The 17250-nt window shown below is 37.8% G+C and overlaps 1 protein-coding gene across 9 annotated transcripts in view; it reads left to right on the top strand.

Moving 5' to 3' along the window:
• The first annotated feature begins 6344 nt into the window (after nucleotides 1–6344).
• The window catches only part of DYNC1I2 (dynein cytoplasmic 1 intermediate chain 2), a 31106-nt gene continuing 20200 nt past the window's right edge, over nucleotides 6345–17250 (top strand). For 2 of the 9 annotated variants that reach the window (XM_030018850.2, XM_030018843.2), the window contains exons 1-4: nucleotides 6514–6758; nucleotides 8410–8527; nucleotides 10488–10602; nucleotides 14009–14153. In XM_030018850.2, coding sequence (XP_029874710.1) covers nucleotides 8420–8527; nucleotides 10488–10602; nucleotides 14009–14153 — 368 coding nt within the window. In that variant the 5' untranslated portion in view covers nucleotides 6514–6758; nucleotides 8410–8419. The other 7 variants (XM_030018851.2, XM_030018848.2, XM_030018847.2 and 4 more) reach the window with 6 other exon arrangements.

Raw genomic sequence — 17250 nt, 5'->3', positions numbered from 1 at the left:
GTACATTTTGCTCCTACATACATATCTGTAAATATGTGTTGGAGCTTGGTAGCATTACTAGCATACACAATACTAACAAAAATAATGTTTAATTTTTGACATATCACTATAAAAAAATTAGATTTAACAGGTTAGACATGTAATGCAGAACAAAAACTGCCAAATCATACATCTAGATTTTCTCAAGAAGAATATCTGAACATATTCTATTTCCTGTAAAATAAATGGAATTCCCAGCCATAAACATATATTTAATATTTTATTATAATGAAATTAAAATTAAATTTTATAAAAATATTTTTCTGCAAGTATAATGTACTTGAAGAATTTAATTTTTTCAAATTGTTTATTTTTTGCAGAGAAGCACAGTTTGATTGTAAACTACTAAAGCTGCCTAAGATTCCAGATTGCTGTTTCACAAGAAGGTGTTGCATGAAAAGAATTACGTCAGGTTTTTTTTCTTCCTGTACTCACAGCACCATAGGAACCCAGCCTTGGAAAGGACATCAGAGATCTAGTCCAACCTGCTTTAGCAGAATCAGTGTATTTTAACATATAATAGGTGTCTAATCTCCTGTTAAAAATAGAGATAGAAGAGATTCCAGTAGCAAATTTAACAAAACAAAAACACAAACTGCTTTCTCTGAGACAAACAGGCTCATACCTTAGAAAGTTTTTCTGACAGAAATGACAGAAAACTGAACACTGACAGCCATCAAGACCTGCGGTGATGATGCCTATCGTTAAAAGCATTTATTGGATAAAAATTTTCCAGAGTTAGAGTATCCACTTATACACATACATACCAGCAAAATACACCTCATTTGCAGGAAATCATATACTTCTCTCAGCCTTTGAAAAACTGAAAGCAGCAGCCGTTTAAATTTCTAACATTGTATAATGTGTGCGTTTCATTGCCTTATGGTTTTCTTAAGTCTTAAAATCATGTGTCATGGGAAAGATGTACACTTACTTAACTCTATACAAGTTCACACCTTACAGAAGACCTTTTGCAGTTTTTTCTCTTTTTCTGTCTTAATACAGATGTACTAATGTAATCAACGGCATTAAATGATATACCATTCAAACCTAAACAGATTACTTTTGTTCAAAATGTTTTTTTTAAAAACAAACTACTTGCATAGATCAGACTGTTTCACAAGAAAACATAATACAAAACCACTTGTCAAATAGATTAAATAACAGGATATTAATGTGGTCAAATTTTGTTCAAGCAAAGTAGAAAGATCAAATTTATCCTGATTCTAAAAAACCCAACAAACAGGTTAAGACAATATGATGTGTTTGTCTAGAAAACCAATCTATAAATAAAACAAAGGAAATCCTGTTTGTTTGGAGTATACAAAATGAAACTAACATTAGCCCTGAACTAGCGAGTAGATGGGTTTAGCTATCTAAATCATGTTTATTGACATTATATGTGGTTTGAATTTAAAACTTTTTTCTATTTTTTTTTTTTACAGGAATGCACACAAATTTTGCAGATTCTCAGTGACTGATTTTAACATTTTTGAAATGCAAGAAAAATCTGAATCAAATTCCAATACAGTTTAGCTGCAACAGTCTTCACTGACAGCCAACCAGATTTTCAAAATAGAAGTTTTCTAGCATAAAAATTGTTGCAAGATCCACAGGAAATCCCCTTACAAACATTCCAAATGATATAAGGCTTAAACACCACTGTTAGCACATTACCTCTGTGAACAAGGAGGATGAAGTTCTATCATACTCTGGTAAATATTCAGCCAGAGAAAGGCTACTTCCAGTTTGGACCAAGTCTCTAGAATAGATCTGTTTGGGACATGGAAGTCATTCCTGTTATCTTGTCCCTTCTCACTGCATTTGCTCTGCCACTTCTGATATGTTCCAGCAGGGTGCTTACTATAAACCAGATGGCTGCAGTAATTGTTACAGGAGATTTACTACGCCATCTCGTTCTGCTCAGGTGTTTTATAAATATGGCCTAGGATCTTGGGTTCTGCTAGTAATACATTTCCAACTTACGTTAAAAGTAAAGATCTATTTAAGTTAAAAAGTAGGATATAATCTGAGAAAATTATTGTATTAAAAATTGCTGTTTATGTGTTTGCTCTATAGTTTAATTCCGTGTAATTTTTCAGATCTTCTTCCAACACGTTAGCAAGTTTCTTATTAAAGATCCAAAAAAGGAACAAACTCGATCTCTACTTTCATTTCTGTTAGCAGTAAAATGACTCCATGGCACCAGTTTTTACTGAACAGAACTGACTGCTGCTGTGAGTCAGTGACTCAACTAATTCTCGAAAGAATGTGAAAACATGCACAGTTAACTGTTACAGTTAACAGTTAGAGAAGACAAAGTAGGAATACAAGACTGGAAGCTAGGAATCCTAAATTCAAATCGCTGTGGTCTTGCCACTTAGTCTTTTTAACTCTCTTATTTCATTTGCAAATAATTATGAAGTACTTGACGTGGGTAATTATTTCACATTTCTAGAATGAGATAATTTGATGTCACTGGATGAAAAGTGCATTCATTTTTAGTAAAACTTAGTACTTTAGTGTGACTTCATTCATATTAATTCCAGTCTAAAATATACTTTAGGATTATATAAGATACCCCTTTTACTCACATACAGAAAAATAAATGAATTCTTAATGAAAAGTTTAAAAAGCCCCTGGAAAAAGTAAACACTTTTTCTCTCCTTATTTATCCTATTATCTTTTTGGCTAGTAATGCTAACATAATACATACAAAAGGAACTCTGTTATCATCTTAACAAATATTCAAACATATTCTCCCCTTGATGAATACACAAATCTTCCATAAAGGTTAATGGGAGATAAGTGCACAAACTGAGGGTAGAATATAGCCTGGCATACAACATACCTGAAAACAGTTCCTTTTGGCTGATCTCTTGGTAGTTTTCATACTCTCTCTTAAAACCATTAGAACTAGAGCAGTTTTTGGTGCATTACAGGATCCCTTAAGACACTCTCATTATCTCCTCTCTTAACCACATAATAGGAAAAAAATGAGAGTACCGTACACAGATCACACCGAGGAAGGAGAACTTGCCTTGGAATTTTTCAACTGGTAAACCTATTTTCTATAATGCTTAGTAGTGAATCACTCTTAAGTGCTGGACCATTCACTAGTGTATGTGTTGTATGCCAAAGGTTACCAGATTGCAAAAGTGTTCTCATCTCAGAAAGGACCCATCATTCACCATCACCTTTTTTTGACACAACAGAAAAAAAACATGTCCATCTAGCAGGAATAGGGAAGTGGGGGAGAAGGACAGAGAGAAACCTGTATTAGCAATACAGCACATTTGCTAAGGGAAAAGCACAGGCTATTAAATGATACCAGAAAAGTTTTATATATATATATATATATATATATATATATGTGTATATATATATATATAAAATGGGATGAGATCTTCCTGATTATTTAAATTTCAGTAATTCTGTAAGATGGACTTTTAATTTTCCTGAAATATGAGAAAAAAAGAAAATTAAAATGGAGCCTTAACGGAGAAAGATAGGCCAGCTGCCTTTTCCCAGTCTCTTGTACAGCTAGAGAGGACAATGCAGCAGTGGCAGTTACTTGAGGAGAGAACTACCCTCTCCAGCATAGATCTTGGCTGGGCTTATGCTCCAGGGCAAATCACTGTTCTCCAGCAGCCCAGTGAGGTGACAAAGCAAGGTGACTACCCACTTGCCTTTGCTATCTACCTTTCTTCTGATTCAGGCAGCACAGAAATCTAATGTTCTCCAAAAGACAAAGAGGCTTCTCTGAATCAAATTATATCTTCTTGTGTTTAGTCTGAATTCCTACCCATCTGCAGCAGAGACCTGATGTATCTTTATGATTCCTTTACATGTCAAAATAACTTCTCAGTAATACACTAATTCTGTTCCCATGAGTACACAATCACTGTTAAATCTGGTGTTCACATCTTAACCAAGCCATGCATAGGATGGGTGCATAAAATCCCCTACAAGCTGTTTTCCTGGTCCTAGATAAAGAAAGAGTCCACCTCACAGCATAACTTTTCCACATTCTTACAGACCATTATAAAATCTGGGTTCACTATACCGAAAGATACTGTTACCAGGAAGCTGAGGCTAGGAGAAAACACTCACTTGTAAACATCTACAACCAGTATGATTTCTCAAACCTGTACTCCCACTATATACCTCATGAGCCTTCCAGCTGACGAAAAATATATCAGATTATTTAAATTTAAACTGCTATTACTTGTGAGATCAATGACCGCTAAAAAAATCACAAATGTATTCGTATAGAGTTAGCATTCTGTCACTGTTTGTGTCACTGCTAAACTGACTCAGATAGAGCTATTTGAAAACTATAGCTATTATTTACAAAGAAAAAGGGGGATGTCAGTGCTGCAAAAATTAGCTATTGTAGTTTCTGTGTTCTAAAATGAAGGACTAACATAAAAAATAATAACATGACCTTCAGCAGATATATGTAGGTTCAGGACCAAGAAACACACTTCAGTGTTGAAGATCAGTTACCAAAAATCAATTTGCTAAATTCATTACAAACGTGAAATATTTGGCTCCTACATTCATGATTTTAAATGTAAACTTGAAAAATACTACTGGAAAGCTTCAAATACAAAATTAATATTTTATGGCCAAACAAGAAGCATATGTAAAATACAGAAATAAAACACACATTCCTGTTCTGACGTGCACACATTATTGTAAGTGGTATTAGAAAATTCTAGCAAATAAATTCAAAGATGACAGCTGTTTGTGGAAGTTCATTACTATCATCTTCATATCTCCATCTCTGAAAAAAACCGCAACCCCTTCTCCTGCACATCATACAATTTTCTCTGACAGTTTCACTTATAGTTTCTCTGAATGGTAACACCCATACTCCTACAAAATGCATGGGGGTTATTCAATGATCAGAAGCCATCTAGACAACAGACAGTTCTTCTAATTTTTCTTAAGGTGTAATATGAACCCTGACTCACATGGAAGACTACAGAGGAGTAAATAATCAACACTGATTCCTGCAGCAATTGAAGTTCTCCTGGGAGCTATCCCAGCAAAGTACCAAGCAAGCTGTTCAGTTTGTGATACATAGCAGGATTGTAGCCTGACAGAGCTTGACTGCAAATGCAGTCTTTCTCCAGTGCTCGTCAGCAGGAGTTCAGAAGATATACTCACCAGACATAAATGTTTGTAGATCCAGTGATTTTAAATAAATTATTCCAATCTGTAATGGCAGAAAATTTAACCCTCTCTGGAGCTGATAGTTATTGCCTCTAAAAACTTCATTTCAGAGACTGTTGTGAACACATCCTCCACTTGAACTATATGAGTTGTCCACATTAATTCTGCTTTGGTAAGCACAGTTTTGGAAGATCAGCAGTCTGAGGAATCAAGCACTCCATTGAGATAGTAGTCAGTAGCACTAGCTCGGCAGTTATGAAAAAAAGCTAGAAAAACTTGACAAATGTTTCCACAGGATACAAGTGGCAATATACTTTTTAATTTAGGGCAACTGGGGAACAGCAAAGTCACTTACTACTGTTGGTACTTTTATCAAAATCAACTGTGTAACTTCATTCCCGCATGACGCTCACTGATGCAGCCTGGGTTTGGCACAGCTTTGCCCCATTCAGCACACACAATGAAGCAGTCTGCTAACGTATAATGCCGTGTCAACCCGACAACCGAACCCCACTTGCTGACATCCACGCAAAGCAGATTTAGCTTGGGTAACTTCGTCCCTAGCCTGACACTCACAGCAAATCAGGCTTTTATACACTTTGTCCTCAGGTCACTGAAGTGATTACGGCTACCAGTCTGTCCAGCCTACGACTAAAATCATGCAGTTCAGTCAGTGACGGCATCGGGCTGACTCGTTTCGCTGCTTGGCTGCTGGCACGGCGGTGGCTAGCGTGCATCCTCGCTCCCCGGGAAGCCAGACCGAAGGAGAAAGCAAAGCCCCGCACAGGCGTCCCGTCTGGGCCTGCTCTCCCCTCGGCCGCCCGCTGCCTTGGGTGCGAGGCGCAGCGAGGCCTCCCGTGAGGAGAAAACCGCGAGACCCTGTCACGGTCACCGCGCTCCCGCCGCCGCGCGAGCCGCGCAGCCGCCCCTACCAGCTACCCAAAGCACAGCATGCGCGCGCAGCTACCCGCCCGCCCGCCCGTCCGTCCCCTGGCATGCGGTGGCGCTCACTTCCCGGACCCCGCGGCCGCCGGTGGCCGCCCACGTGTTCTCCCCCAAAAGACTACAGCTCCCATCACGCAACGCGCGGCCGCGCCACACTCACGCCGTAGGGCTCTGAGGGCGAGGCCCGCCCCGCGGGGCGCGCTGCATGTTGGGCGGCGTCGTACTCAAAGCTGCTTCGCCGGCGCTCTACGGGCGGGGGTTGGCGTTAGCCTTCAGGAAGCACCCCAGCCCCGCCTCGCTTCCCGCGCCAATTCCTTTCAGATCGCTCCCCCTGACGGTGTGAACGAGCGGGGCGTTGGTGTCTGAGCGCACCGCGGTCCTGTACAGGCCTCCCTGTCCTTCCGCAGTGCCTGGAAGTTCCCGCGCATCCCGCGACGCTCTCGGAGCTGGTTTGGCCCTCGGCGCCCGCCGTAGGCTGCTGCCTGTCAGCTGCCGGCGCCTTTGTGGAGCGGCGGAAGCGGAGCGGGGCCCTGCGGACGAGGGGCGGGTGGAGCAGGAGCAGGAGCAGGAGCAGGAGGAGGTCCCGCTGCCAGGTGCGCGGGGGTCCCGCGGAGGCCGAGCTGCGCCTGGCGCCGCTGCCCCTCCCGGCTCGGCGCCGCTGCCTGCGGGTGGGGACCCTCCTTCTTTCGGTCTCGCCCTGTGGAGTGAGGGGCGCGGCAGCAGGGTGGGGCCGGGGCTCGGCCCTCAGTAAGCGGGAGAGGATACGGGTGGGCTCTGGGGGCGGTTCGGTTCGATGGTGCTGTTTTCTCCTGGGCCTCAGGGTGTGGTAGGGCCCTGTCGGGACGGGACGGCCCAGCCCGTGTGGGGAACCTGCTGCTGGCGGCACCCGGTTCGTACCGCTGTCGTCGTAAGGTGGGGCGGGGCGGGCGCTCCCCTCCTCGGGGATGGCTGGGTTTGTGCCGCTTGGCTTTCCTGGCTCGGCATTAGAAAGACGGGTGGAGGCAGGAATCAATGGTGTGGTGATAACTGCCGCCTTAGTGCTGTTTTAAAGCGACGGGGGAATGCCATTTGAGAATGCCGACAGTAGATTTTTAAAATTTATTTATTAGCACTTAAATGTTTGCAGGCAACGTGAAGGAATACGTACATTTACCCCAATATACTACTAAGTGTATTGGGGTAGATGTATGAGGCTTGCATCATTTCGCATCCTTTTTTGTGCTTAGAGGTGCTAGGCAAACACTTGCAGGCATTCTTAACTTTGAACTGGTGAGTATTACTAATGCTTAATTTGGTATCTTATTACCAAGTTTAGTGTAAAAGCATTTATAGATCCCTTGTCTGTTGTAGCACTGCTTCTGCACTTTCTTTACTGACTTGGGTTTGCTTAAAAACAGTAGAATTAAGCTTTTATTCACTCAGCCCATTCACACAGTTTTTCGTACCTGTGTTCTAAATTTTTGTTGAGTTCAGAAGTGGGGGTTTTTCCACCTTTTGTTTATTGTTGACTTTCTTATCTGTATTTATTTGAGTCAGTTAGGTAGCAAAACTTTTTGTAGAATTTTTGTCTTTAAAAGATCCACCAATTTCTTAGTAGTGTACAAAATGTTTGGGGAAAAATTGATAATACACATACTTTACAGGTATTTTTGACTGTCACACTTGTACTTACTTTGCCTTGTAATTTATAGTAATCCTATTAAATCTTTTCATAAATCTGTATTTTGAATCCTACAACTGTATGCACAAGGATGTATAGCTTACATACTGCTAAGTTATAGCATGCCAATATTTAAGCTGTTGAAGTGAAAAGTAAAAGATAGAAATTGTGTTGGTATTCTCCTTGCTGTTTTCAGTCTCGTAGTTGGCTCTGTAGCTGTACAGAATCCTATGGCAAGATCAGATAGCCCTGTCTTTGGTGCCTAATGTTTCTTTCAAAGCAGTTCCTTCAAACAGCATCAGAACTACTACTACTATGGATGCTGTCATCACATCATAGTTCCATCTGTTCATTTTAAATCAATCCTTTTACTATTGAGAATGTGTTAAGTGAAAAATGTGGAAATAGGAATGTGATTTTTTAAAATTATTATTTTAAGACTTTTCACAGTTCTGGTTTTAGTAAGCTAGTGTAGTTCCTTTAATGATAGCTTATTTAAAGGAAAGCTACTGTCTTAAAAACAAAACAAACAAACAAAAAAAACCAAACCAAAACCAAACAGTGGTATGATTTCTGTTGATCAGTGTTTCAGCCATGTCTGACAAAAGTGAACTGAAGGCGGAGTTGGAGCGCAAGAAGCAACGATTAGCTCAAATCAGAGAGGAGAAGAAAAGAAAGGAGGAAGAAAGAAAGAAAAAAGAAGTAAGAAACAATTTTCTTTTTGAAATTTTACTGTTTGCATATGTAACTTGCCCAAAATTTAAGGGTAGGTTCACTTAGTCATTTGGTACATGCTATTCGGGGAGTGTCTGTTTAGTGGTTGGTTGCTGATGCAAATGTAGCACTTTCATTATCTGATAAGAGCAAACACCTACTGGTTTTTTTAGTATTATCCATATGGTAAGTTAGATTTTAATTTTTTTTTTTTTCAATCCTCCACTTACATGAAGTTTGGATTTCTAAAACTACTTGTGTGCATGCGACATCTTTAATCAAATCACTGTGAAGTGTTGCACAAAAGCTCTGCTTAATGAGTTGTGATGATGTTACTTAGAGAACTCATTTCTGAAGTGCAGTTCTGAGGTTGTCCATATGAATTGTCTGACTGTCAGTATTATTATTGTACAAACAATGTGCTACATTCTTCTGCTCTTTGACTCATCTTTAGCCTGAATTTTGAAATCAGAGTAACGCTCAGGATGTATATGCTACTTGTGTGTTAGACTCTAGTTTGTCAACAGTCTTCTGGATTTCTCTCTGCTAAAGTATGTGACAATCAGTGATTTATTACTATGTTTCTCCTGAATGCAGATTATACCTCATAAATGAAACTTGCTGGAACGTTTTGGTGTTTTGGGGTCCTTTTTCAAGACTTCTCTGTGTTTTGGTTATAATCTTGTAGGTGTTCTAAATTGGCATATGACTGAAGACTGGGCAGCTGCCAGCTACATGATTCGGAAAAAGAGACGGAAATATCTCAAATTATGTTCTGATGATCTTGTGACAATGTATTGCCTCTATCAGAGATTCCACATGTGATGCAATAGCTTATCAGTTGAGAACTTGCTCTAAAAATTTGGAAATTCCTTTTTTAAAAGGAATTGTGCAGTAGATTAGAAACATAATGTGTGGTCATGTGAGGAACGATTAGTCTTTAATCATGGCATAGGGATAGAATAGCTTGGTCTAGATTTTGCTGCTTCTGTTAAAGACTTGTATCATCAGTTTATATTTACAAAAATATTCACTTGCCAATGACTGAGATGTGAACACCTGAAGCTATGAATTATATTTCTATAATTGAATGAGCAGTTAAATGAGTGGAAAGATATGGAGTGTTAGCATCTTTCACAGTAGAGCTTGTGTTGTTTTTAAATTATGGGGGTGTAATTTTTGTTTGTTTTTTTTTTTTTTAATGAAGTCTAGCAGATAATAAGACAACTTAAAGAAAACTACTTAAATGCCTGGTAAAGTTACTACAAAGTTGGGTTTTTTTAAGACTTAATATTTTTTTTGTGAAACCTGAGGTCCAAAAGAAAGCTTTCTCACTAAACAGCTTGTTGGTATTCTTGTTTTAAAAAATAGCTTAAAATACACACATAGACAATCATCACTTTTACATCTTCCACATATTTTCTTAATTGCTACATGCTTTAGCATGTACTCTATCTAGCCAAGCATCCTAATACTTTCTTGACCAAGGAGGGGTGTCTCTTATTGTCATTCTAACCCTATAGTGTTTTCTTTGACACAGTTATTGTGATTTCAAAATCTGAACAATATGACTGTGTCTTAAAGTACTTTTATACACAGGTACATAATAAATTTTTTTTTCAGACTTTGTATTTTACAGTGCTTAGCATTAGTGTAAAAAAGGTATTCTTGATCTTATGAAGTGTTAGTCATTCTGACAAATGAGAAGACACTTTTTGCATGTTATATAAGTCTTTTAAAGACAGCACCAAAGCTACAAAATTTTGATTCCTGTCTGCTGTTTACATTATCTACAGAAAGGACCATCAGAATTACTAGAGTCAAACATCTAACCTATATGATGATAGGTTTCAGTAGCATAAAAAAACCTATAAGATCTCAAAAAAATAAATGAAATGGGTTTTAATACCTGTTAAGTGCTATAACTTAATTATTGAATTCTTTTTAGACTGATCAGAAGAAAGAAGTTCTTCCTGTACAAGAAGAATCTGATCTTGAGAAGAAGAGAAGAGAAGCTGAAGCATTACTTCAGAGCATGGGGTTGACACCTGAGTCTCCTGTTGGTAGGAATGTTAATATTAGTTTGAGATAAATGTTTGGCAGTTTTTTTGTTTGTTTTTTTGGGGGGAGGGGGAGAGGGGTGTGGTTTGGGGGTTGGGGGGGTTGGTGGTGGTGGTGGGTTTTTTGTTTGTTTTTGTTAGGATTGTGGTGTTTATATAACTAGTGTGAAAATTCTCTGGCTACTATTTTTTGGGGTATACATGTCTGGGTTTTGTACTATTTTGTCCTGCATGATGTCTGTTATAAATGTCAAGTGATGTGCTTCCATACACATTACTAGTACTATTTTGTAAAAGATATGTTTTACACTTAGTGGATTATTTGGAGTCTTTTAGTTAAAATATATAAATATCACATCATGTATTTGTTGGGTTTTTTTTCTATTTTCCCTGCACATTATTCTTAAGTATTTTTTTCCTTTCTCTTTTTCGTAACACCAAATTTTAATTCTGATATTTTTGTGCAGGCATGACTTGTTTCTTTTCTGCATCTTATACACCCTAATTTTCCTTATCTCAAATACCTGACTGACTTTGGAGTAATAGCAAGGCTAAGTATAAAATTTAACTATCAAGGATGATGATTCATATCTGTGCTACTCTTGGATGAGTTAGCATATTGTTTGTTGCTTTTTGCCTTTACATAGCCACATCTCTCTGGAAGATGAAAGTGAAGAGGGTGATAATTCAACTCTACTTTTTGTCTCTAGCTCTGAAATCTAAGGGGTTTGAAACTTATTTTTCAGTTTGGCTCAATGGTGAGGGTCTATTTCAGCTGGGTTTGCAAATAAAAAATAATTTGTATACCTGTGACTAAATCTTCATAACTGCTTTTGCATAGTCCTCAAGTGTTCAAAAGTGAATGTGGAATAAACACCATTATAGCTGCTCCCATTCCAACAGCCACAGGCAGTCATTTTTAGTAGTTTGAAAACTGTTCTCACAGTTTAGAGACTGCATTTGGGCTATGTTAGCACTAGCGTACAGTGTTTTAAGTAATCAGTTCTTACCTACTAGAGATTTTATTTGGCAGTCTAGTAGTTGAATGCTTTCTTGTGTGAGATTTTGCTAAGGCAGCTGATGAGACTCATGTAGAAATGGATGTGGTGGTTGTTGGTTTTTTAAATCTGTGAGCGAGAATCTAAAAACCACAGGATAGTCAGTCCTCAAAGCAAGTTGTTGCATAGACTTAGAGTAGCTGGTCATGAAAAGCTCCGAGTTGCTGGTGTGTAAAACTGGGGCACACCCCTGCAAATGTTGTGTTTAATTCCATTGAGCATCTACTTAACCACACCCTTCAATGTACACAGATTCACAGGGGATTCATCCTGTTCCCTTTCAAGATACCCAGATCTGATCTGGATCCTAAATCAAGCTAAAATGTTGTACTCTATACCTCGCAGTAATGTGCCTGAGGCACAGGCTCCGTCAGCTGACTGGATACTAGCAAAATACGATAGTACAGTGATCGTATGCCTGAACTGAAGCTAACTTGCAGCTTGGTGTGCAGGTAGCTAGAGCTTGCATTGTTGGTGTAGGTGGATAGCTTGAGATAAGATTCATTCATAGAAAATTGTATCAAAAATTCCTAAGGCAATTGCTGTCCTGTTAACTGCCAGAGAAAGGTAGCTCTCATATGGGAGAAGGGACCTTTAACAATGTAAGTATGCTTTTGATATCTACCATACTCGTTATATAAGAAGCCATAAGTTAGTGAACCAAAATAACTTTCAAGAAGGTATTATAGTTTCATCCTGTGTTGGGGCAGGTGGAATTTTGCTTGGTCTTTTTGTAAGACTGTTGGTCTTTAAATAGGTTTCACCTCCCTAATGGGAAGACTTCCTTGGAAACAGTTTGCCCCACAAGAGGGCAATGTAGCATCGAAACTGAGCTACTGGAGTGTTTTGGCCATGCTTATGGCTAGGTAGGGCTGACTGACTTTTATAAATGGTAACAAGGTATGTTTCTAGTGTCACCTCTTCAATTAGGAAAGGGTGACATTGAAATGTCATCGTTTCTGATAATGCACAAAAATAATGTAGGAATATAAAGGCCTATGGGCTTTTTTTTCAGTGTAAATTATTCAGTAGATGGTGATGATGAGTTGAAGAATATATGTATACTCTTATATACACATATACACCCATATTTATATAGATATATGTATAAAGTGTAAGTGTGTATGTATGAATTTATGAATTATAACTGTAGACCTATATAAAAGTCTCTCTGGTAGGAGGAATGCATTTTTAATAAATTGAAGTATTCACTGTGATTTTTTTTTTTTTTTTTTTTTTTTTTTTTGTAAATTTAGGGTAGAATTTTTGTCAACCAGAGTCATGTCTGTTCTGGGATGGAACGGAAGCATTCTTCAGAATTCACAATATACTTGTAATTTCAGGGAATTCTCTAGAAATGTTGCAGATCTAAATTCAGAATTCTCCCTTGCCTGACCCCTGACAGAGTGGATACCTATTTATATACTTAATATACATAACTCGTGTTCAGCTGATTAAAGGTTCTTTTTAAGGATTGCTAAGGAGTGAATGTGTTCTATGAATGTTTTAGATTTTGCTGAAAAATGAAGCATATAAGGACCTTCAACACCCCCCCGATTCTTAAGCATAAACCTAAGTTTTGTTAAATAATGAGTTTCACTATTTCTAAAAAGAGAAGTTGAAAGAAATATGGAAATATCTTTGTATTTGTATCAGGTTGCATGATATCATTCACCATTATGTATCAGTTCCAAAAAACATGTTGCTTTTTAAACGGTAATTGCAATCTTCATCTACATACTGAAAATGAACTGACTTTTAAGAAAAAGTTTCAATATAACAGTACTAGACTGTTTATCAAGTAAAAAGAAAAAAAAAACCCACAAAAATCTTCCCAAACCCAACACTAGAAACTTTGTTGTGATACACAGGATTTATGTTGATTTGATTCAAACTAGAACAAAAATAAGAGTATGCTGTATGACAAAGCCACTTTTTTTGATCCATGCTTCAGTGATTATATATTTTGAAATAAAATTACCAGTTAAATATATTCAATGTCTAATTTTTAAGAAAAACTGATGTCAAAGCTTTAACAACTATCTTCCTTTTATGTTTAAGCAACACGATTTAGTGGAAATTACCCTTTGAAAATTGCTGCCATCATTTGTCAGAAGTTCAGTTTAAAAATATATTTGCAATTCATTTTCTCTTAAATGTCTTCCCCTCCATGTCTTTTTGTATGCTCCTGATGCATAAATGCCAAACAATTGCATGAAAGTCCAGCATGAATTGTTAACATTGTCTCTTCCCCTCTCTTTCTACTGTTCATTTTCATCCATGTATTTTTTGTTTGCCATCACTTTTTTTTTTTAATACTTCATGTTAAATTAATTTGAAAACATCCTAAGCTGTGCAACCTCTGCGAGTAGTAACAGCGGATACCTGTCTGTTTCACTATTTAGTCCCTCCTCCTACCTCTCCGTCTTCCAAATCTGTGAGTACGCCAAGTGAGGCTGGAAGCCAGGACTCTGGTGATGGCGCTGTTGGATCTAGGTACGTTGCTTTACTTGTCATATTCCTTTGCTTAATGCTCATATTCTGAATAATTAAGTTCTAGAAGAAATCAAGGTTAATTACTTGATTATAATACAATAATATGAGGTTACAGTGTTACTGAGTCTGTGAACAGTGACTGTTTTACAGAAGTACTTTACTATAAAATTTGAAATGCAACTACACTTCCTAATTTGAAATTGCCAGCATAAACGTGGAGTTGTTTAAACTCGCAAGTCTAAAGTAAAATGAATCTGAATGTCTTGTGGTAATGTTTTTGTAAGCATGAATGCCTCAGGATAATAGAAAACTGGAAAAGTCCAACTTCTGGGCTCTTCCCAGCTTTTTCTAAAGGAGTGTGTGCCTGGATGATGGGCTATTTCCTTTTCCCCCTCTATTCTAGTTGGTTTAATAAAAAAATACTGTCTACAAACTTTGCATTGTTTCTGATTTTAAATTCTTTTCCCTACTCAGAACAGTATTTCTCGTTATTTCACTTTGCAGCCATCCGTGTAACACAACTATACCACTCACAATCTCTTTCATTTGCCCAAAATATAGCACCATGTTAGTACAGCCACAGGCATTTCTTTCAGTTCCAGTACTTGCTGCATCTATTTGACCATATTTTTTGTGCATGACAGTTTGATAAATGCTGCTCTAAAGAGAGTCAGATAAATATTTCTGTTAAACTAGGCATTCAAAGTGGTGTTAAGGTGGGAAACACTACTTCCGAAGGGTATTTTCACTGTTTACTATGCACAGTCTGTGAATAAGAGCAGTATTTGCCCGTTATTATTGGTAACTTGTGTTTTCTCAGCAAATTAAGTTCATGTACTTTAAATTTACTGAGTATGCATTGTAGACGAAGTTTAGTTAAAGCACAGTAACTAAAGCAGTTATGAGTTACTTTTGTGCTTACATGAGTAGTTGTTCTGGAGAAAGAGTAAATACTTACACTGCTTTGAAGCATCTTTTTAAAAGTCTGCAGTAACGTCTTGTATGCGTGGATTATGCATGCATGACTATATACAATCTTAATCTGAAAATATTCAAGATTTTAATGACCTAAAAGAAGGTTACAAGGCGCCTATTTCTAACTGGCAACCATTACGTTAAAACAGAGAATACATCAGGCAGCAGATATGAACCCAAACACTCTCTGTCTCTGTCTCTGTCTCTGTCTCTGTCTCTGTCTCTGTCTCTGTCTCTGTCTCTGTCTCTGTCTCTGTCTCTGTCTCTCTCTCTCTCTCTGTCTCTGTCTCTCTCTCTGTCTCTGTCTCTGTCTCTCTCTCTCTCTCTCTCTCTCTCTCTCTCTCTCTCTCTGTCTCTGTCTCTCTCTCTCTCTCTCTCTCTCTCTCTGAACCACCGTCCAGGTGTGATCTTGTGCATAGCTTATTCACTATGCAATTGAAGTTCACCTGTCATGTTAATAAAGAACTAATATAATTGTTCCTTAACTAAGTAACAAGCAAATTTTAAATTATTTGAAATCTGTGATTATTATTATTAAATTGTCATTTTGTATATAAATTCACTGTCTAGAAGAAAAAACAAGAATTATTTGCTGATGACTTTAAAAAAAAATTTGTTCTAGTCATACATCATTTAAATTCAATATGAAACAGTATGTATAGGCCACATATCTGTAATTGAACGCCATGTGTACTGAATTCATCTCCACCTCATAGGTGTACTGTGCTCTCTGATTGTATGTTCCTTGGACATAGTAACATAACGTTGTATGTATACATTTTCTTATGAAGCGTTGAGAAAACTCATATCCTAAGCCTCTATAGCTTCATGCATTTGCAGACTTTAAAACTAAACCTGTCTCTTGACAACTTCCCAGATTTGGAAGCATAAAAAGATTGTGGTCCTGATGGCATGAATGAATTTCTAGCTAAACTGAAGGCTATATAGAATCACTGTTAGAGTCCTCTTGCTTATTCTCCAACCACTGGATAACATTCTTCCCCTCCCCCAGTAAACAGATGCCTATATCTTAGTCTATTAGTACAAGTTTGTACAGCATTCTTAATGTACACATACACTTGAGCCTGAAAGTTAATGGGAAAAGTTGGACTATGTGATATATTCCTTAGTGTTATACCTGGCATTTCACAGGTGACTTTCATATTAATATGAGGTGTGTTAGAAAGCCCAAGTTGTTCCACTATGCTTGATAATCTTAAAACAAACCCTTTTATATTAGTGTATTATTTCAGGGTTTTTTGGGGTTTTTTTTTTGGTCTTTGGCCATTTGTTCTCTGGTCATGCTGCAACTATACTTCACAAAGATGATGTCCTTTGTTAGTTTAGTCTTTTCTCCTCTATGATGCTGAATCTTGCCAGTAACTTTACTTATTTAGTAATTAGTAGAGCAGTGTTCAGACTGCGTTCCTGCTGTTACTTCCATCTGTCTTGGTTTATTTTCATCAGTAAAGAGTTTTGGCTCTCAGTTTGATAGTGTTCTTTCTCTCTTTTCCTCAGTTAAGAGTATAAATTCAAGACTGGAAATTAATACAGTTGGTTTACTTTTAGGTTAGGTGGATGCTTCATAGAATTAGTTTAAATGCAGAAAATACCTTTCAGAGATATAGGAAGTGTTCAGAATGAGCCTGGATACAGAGAAGTTCAGGCACTCATGGAAGAATAGGAATTTCTGTTCACTGAAGCTTGTAGATAAGTTCATTTAACTTAAGGCATAATAAACATCTGGAAAGCAAAAGGAACAGTATTACGTCATTTTGGTACACATATAATAGATGAATTTTATCTCAGAATGGTGCCTTTATTAAAAGAATATCTCTGAGAAAGATTTAACTGTATATCCTGTACTGCTTGTTGACTGGAACTATTTTAAAAGGTAGACTATCCCTGGTACTACTGAAGTAACTGTTGAAAGTTAAAAGAATGCTTTGAAAGCAGGAAAGCAACCTCAGTAAGGGCTAGGTCTTAAGCAGGCACAAAAGTCGGAGCTTTTTTAATTTGTGCCCTTTCCCCAAGTTCCTCTCAAGTGGGATTGAAAAAGTTGAGAAAATGCTTGACAAGCATTGTGGTAACGCAGCATTTGGATCTGTACATAAGTCATCCT

Source organism: Aquila chrysaetos, chromosome 6 (assembly GCF_900496995.4).
Source record: "Aquila chrysaetos chrysaetos chromosome 6, bAquChr1.4, whole genome shotgun sequence".
Taxonomy (NCBI): domain Eukaryota; kingdom Metazoa; phylum Chordata; class Aves; order Accipitriformes; family Accipitridae; genus Aquila; species Aquila chrysaetos.
Note: the sequence above shows the minus strand (reverse complement) of the source record. Positions and strands in the feature narration are given on the sequence as shown.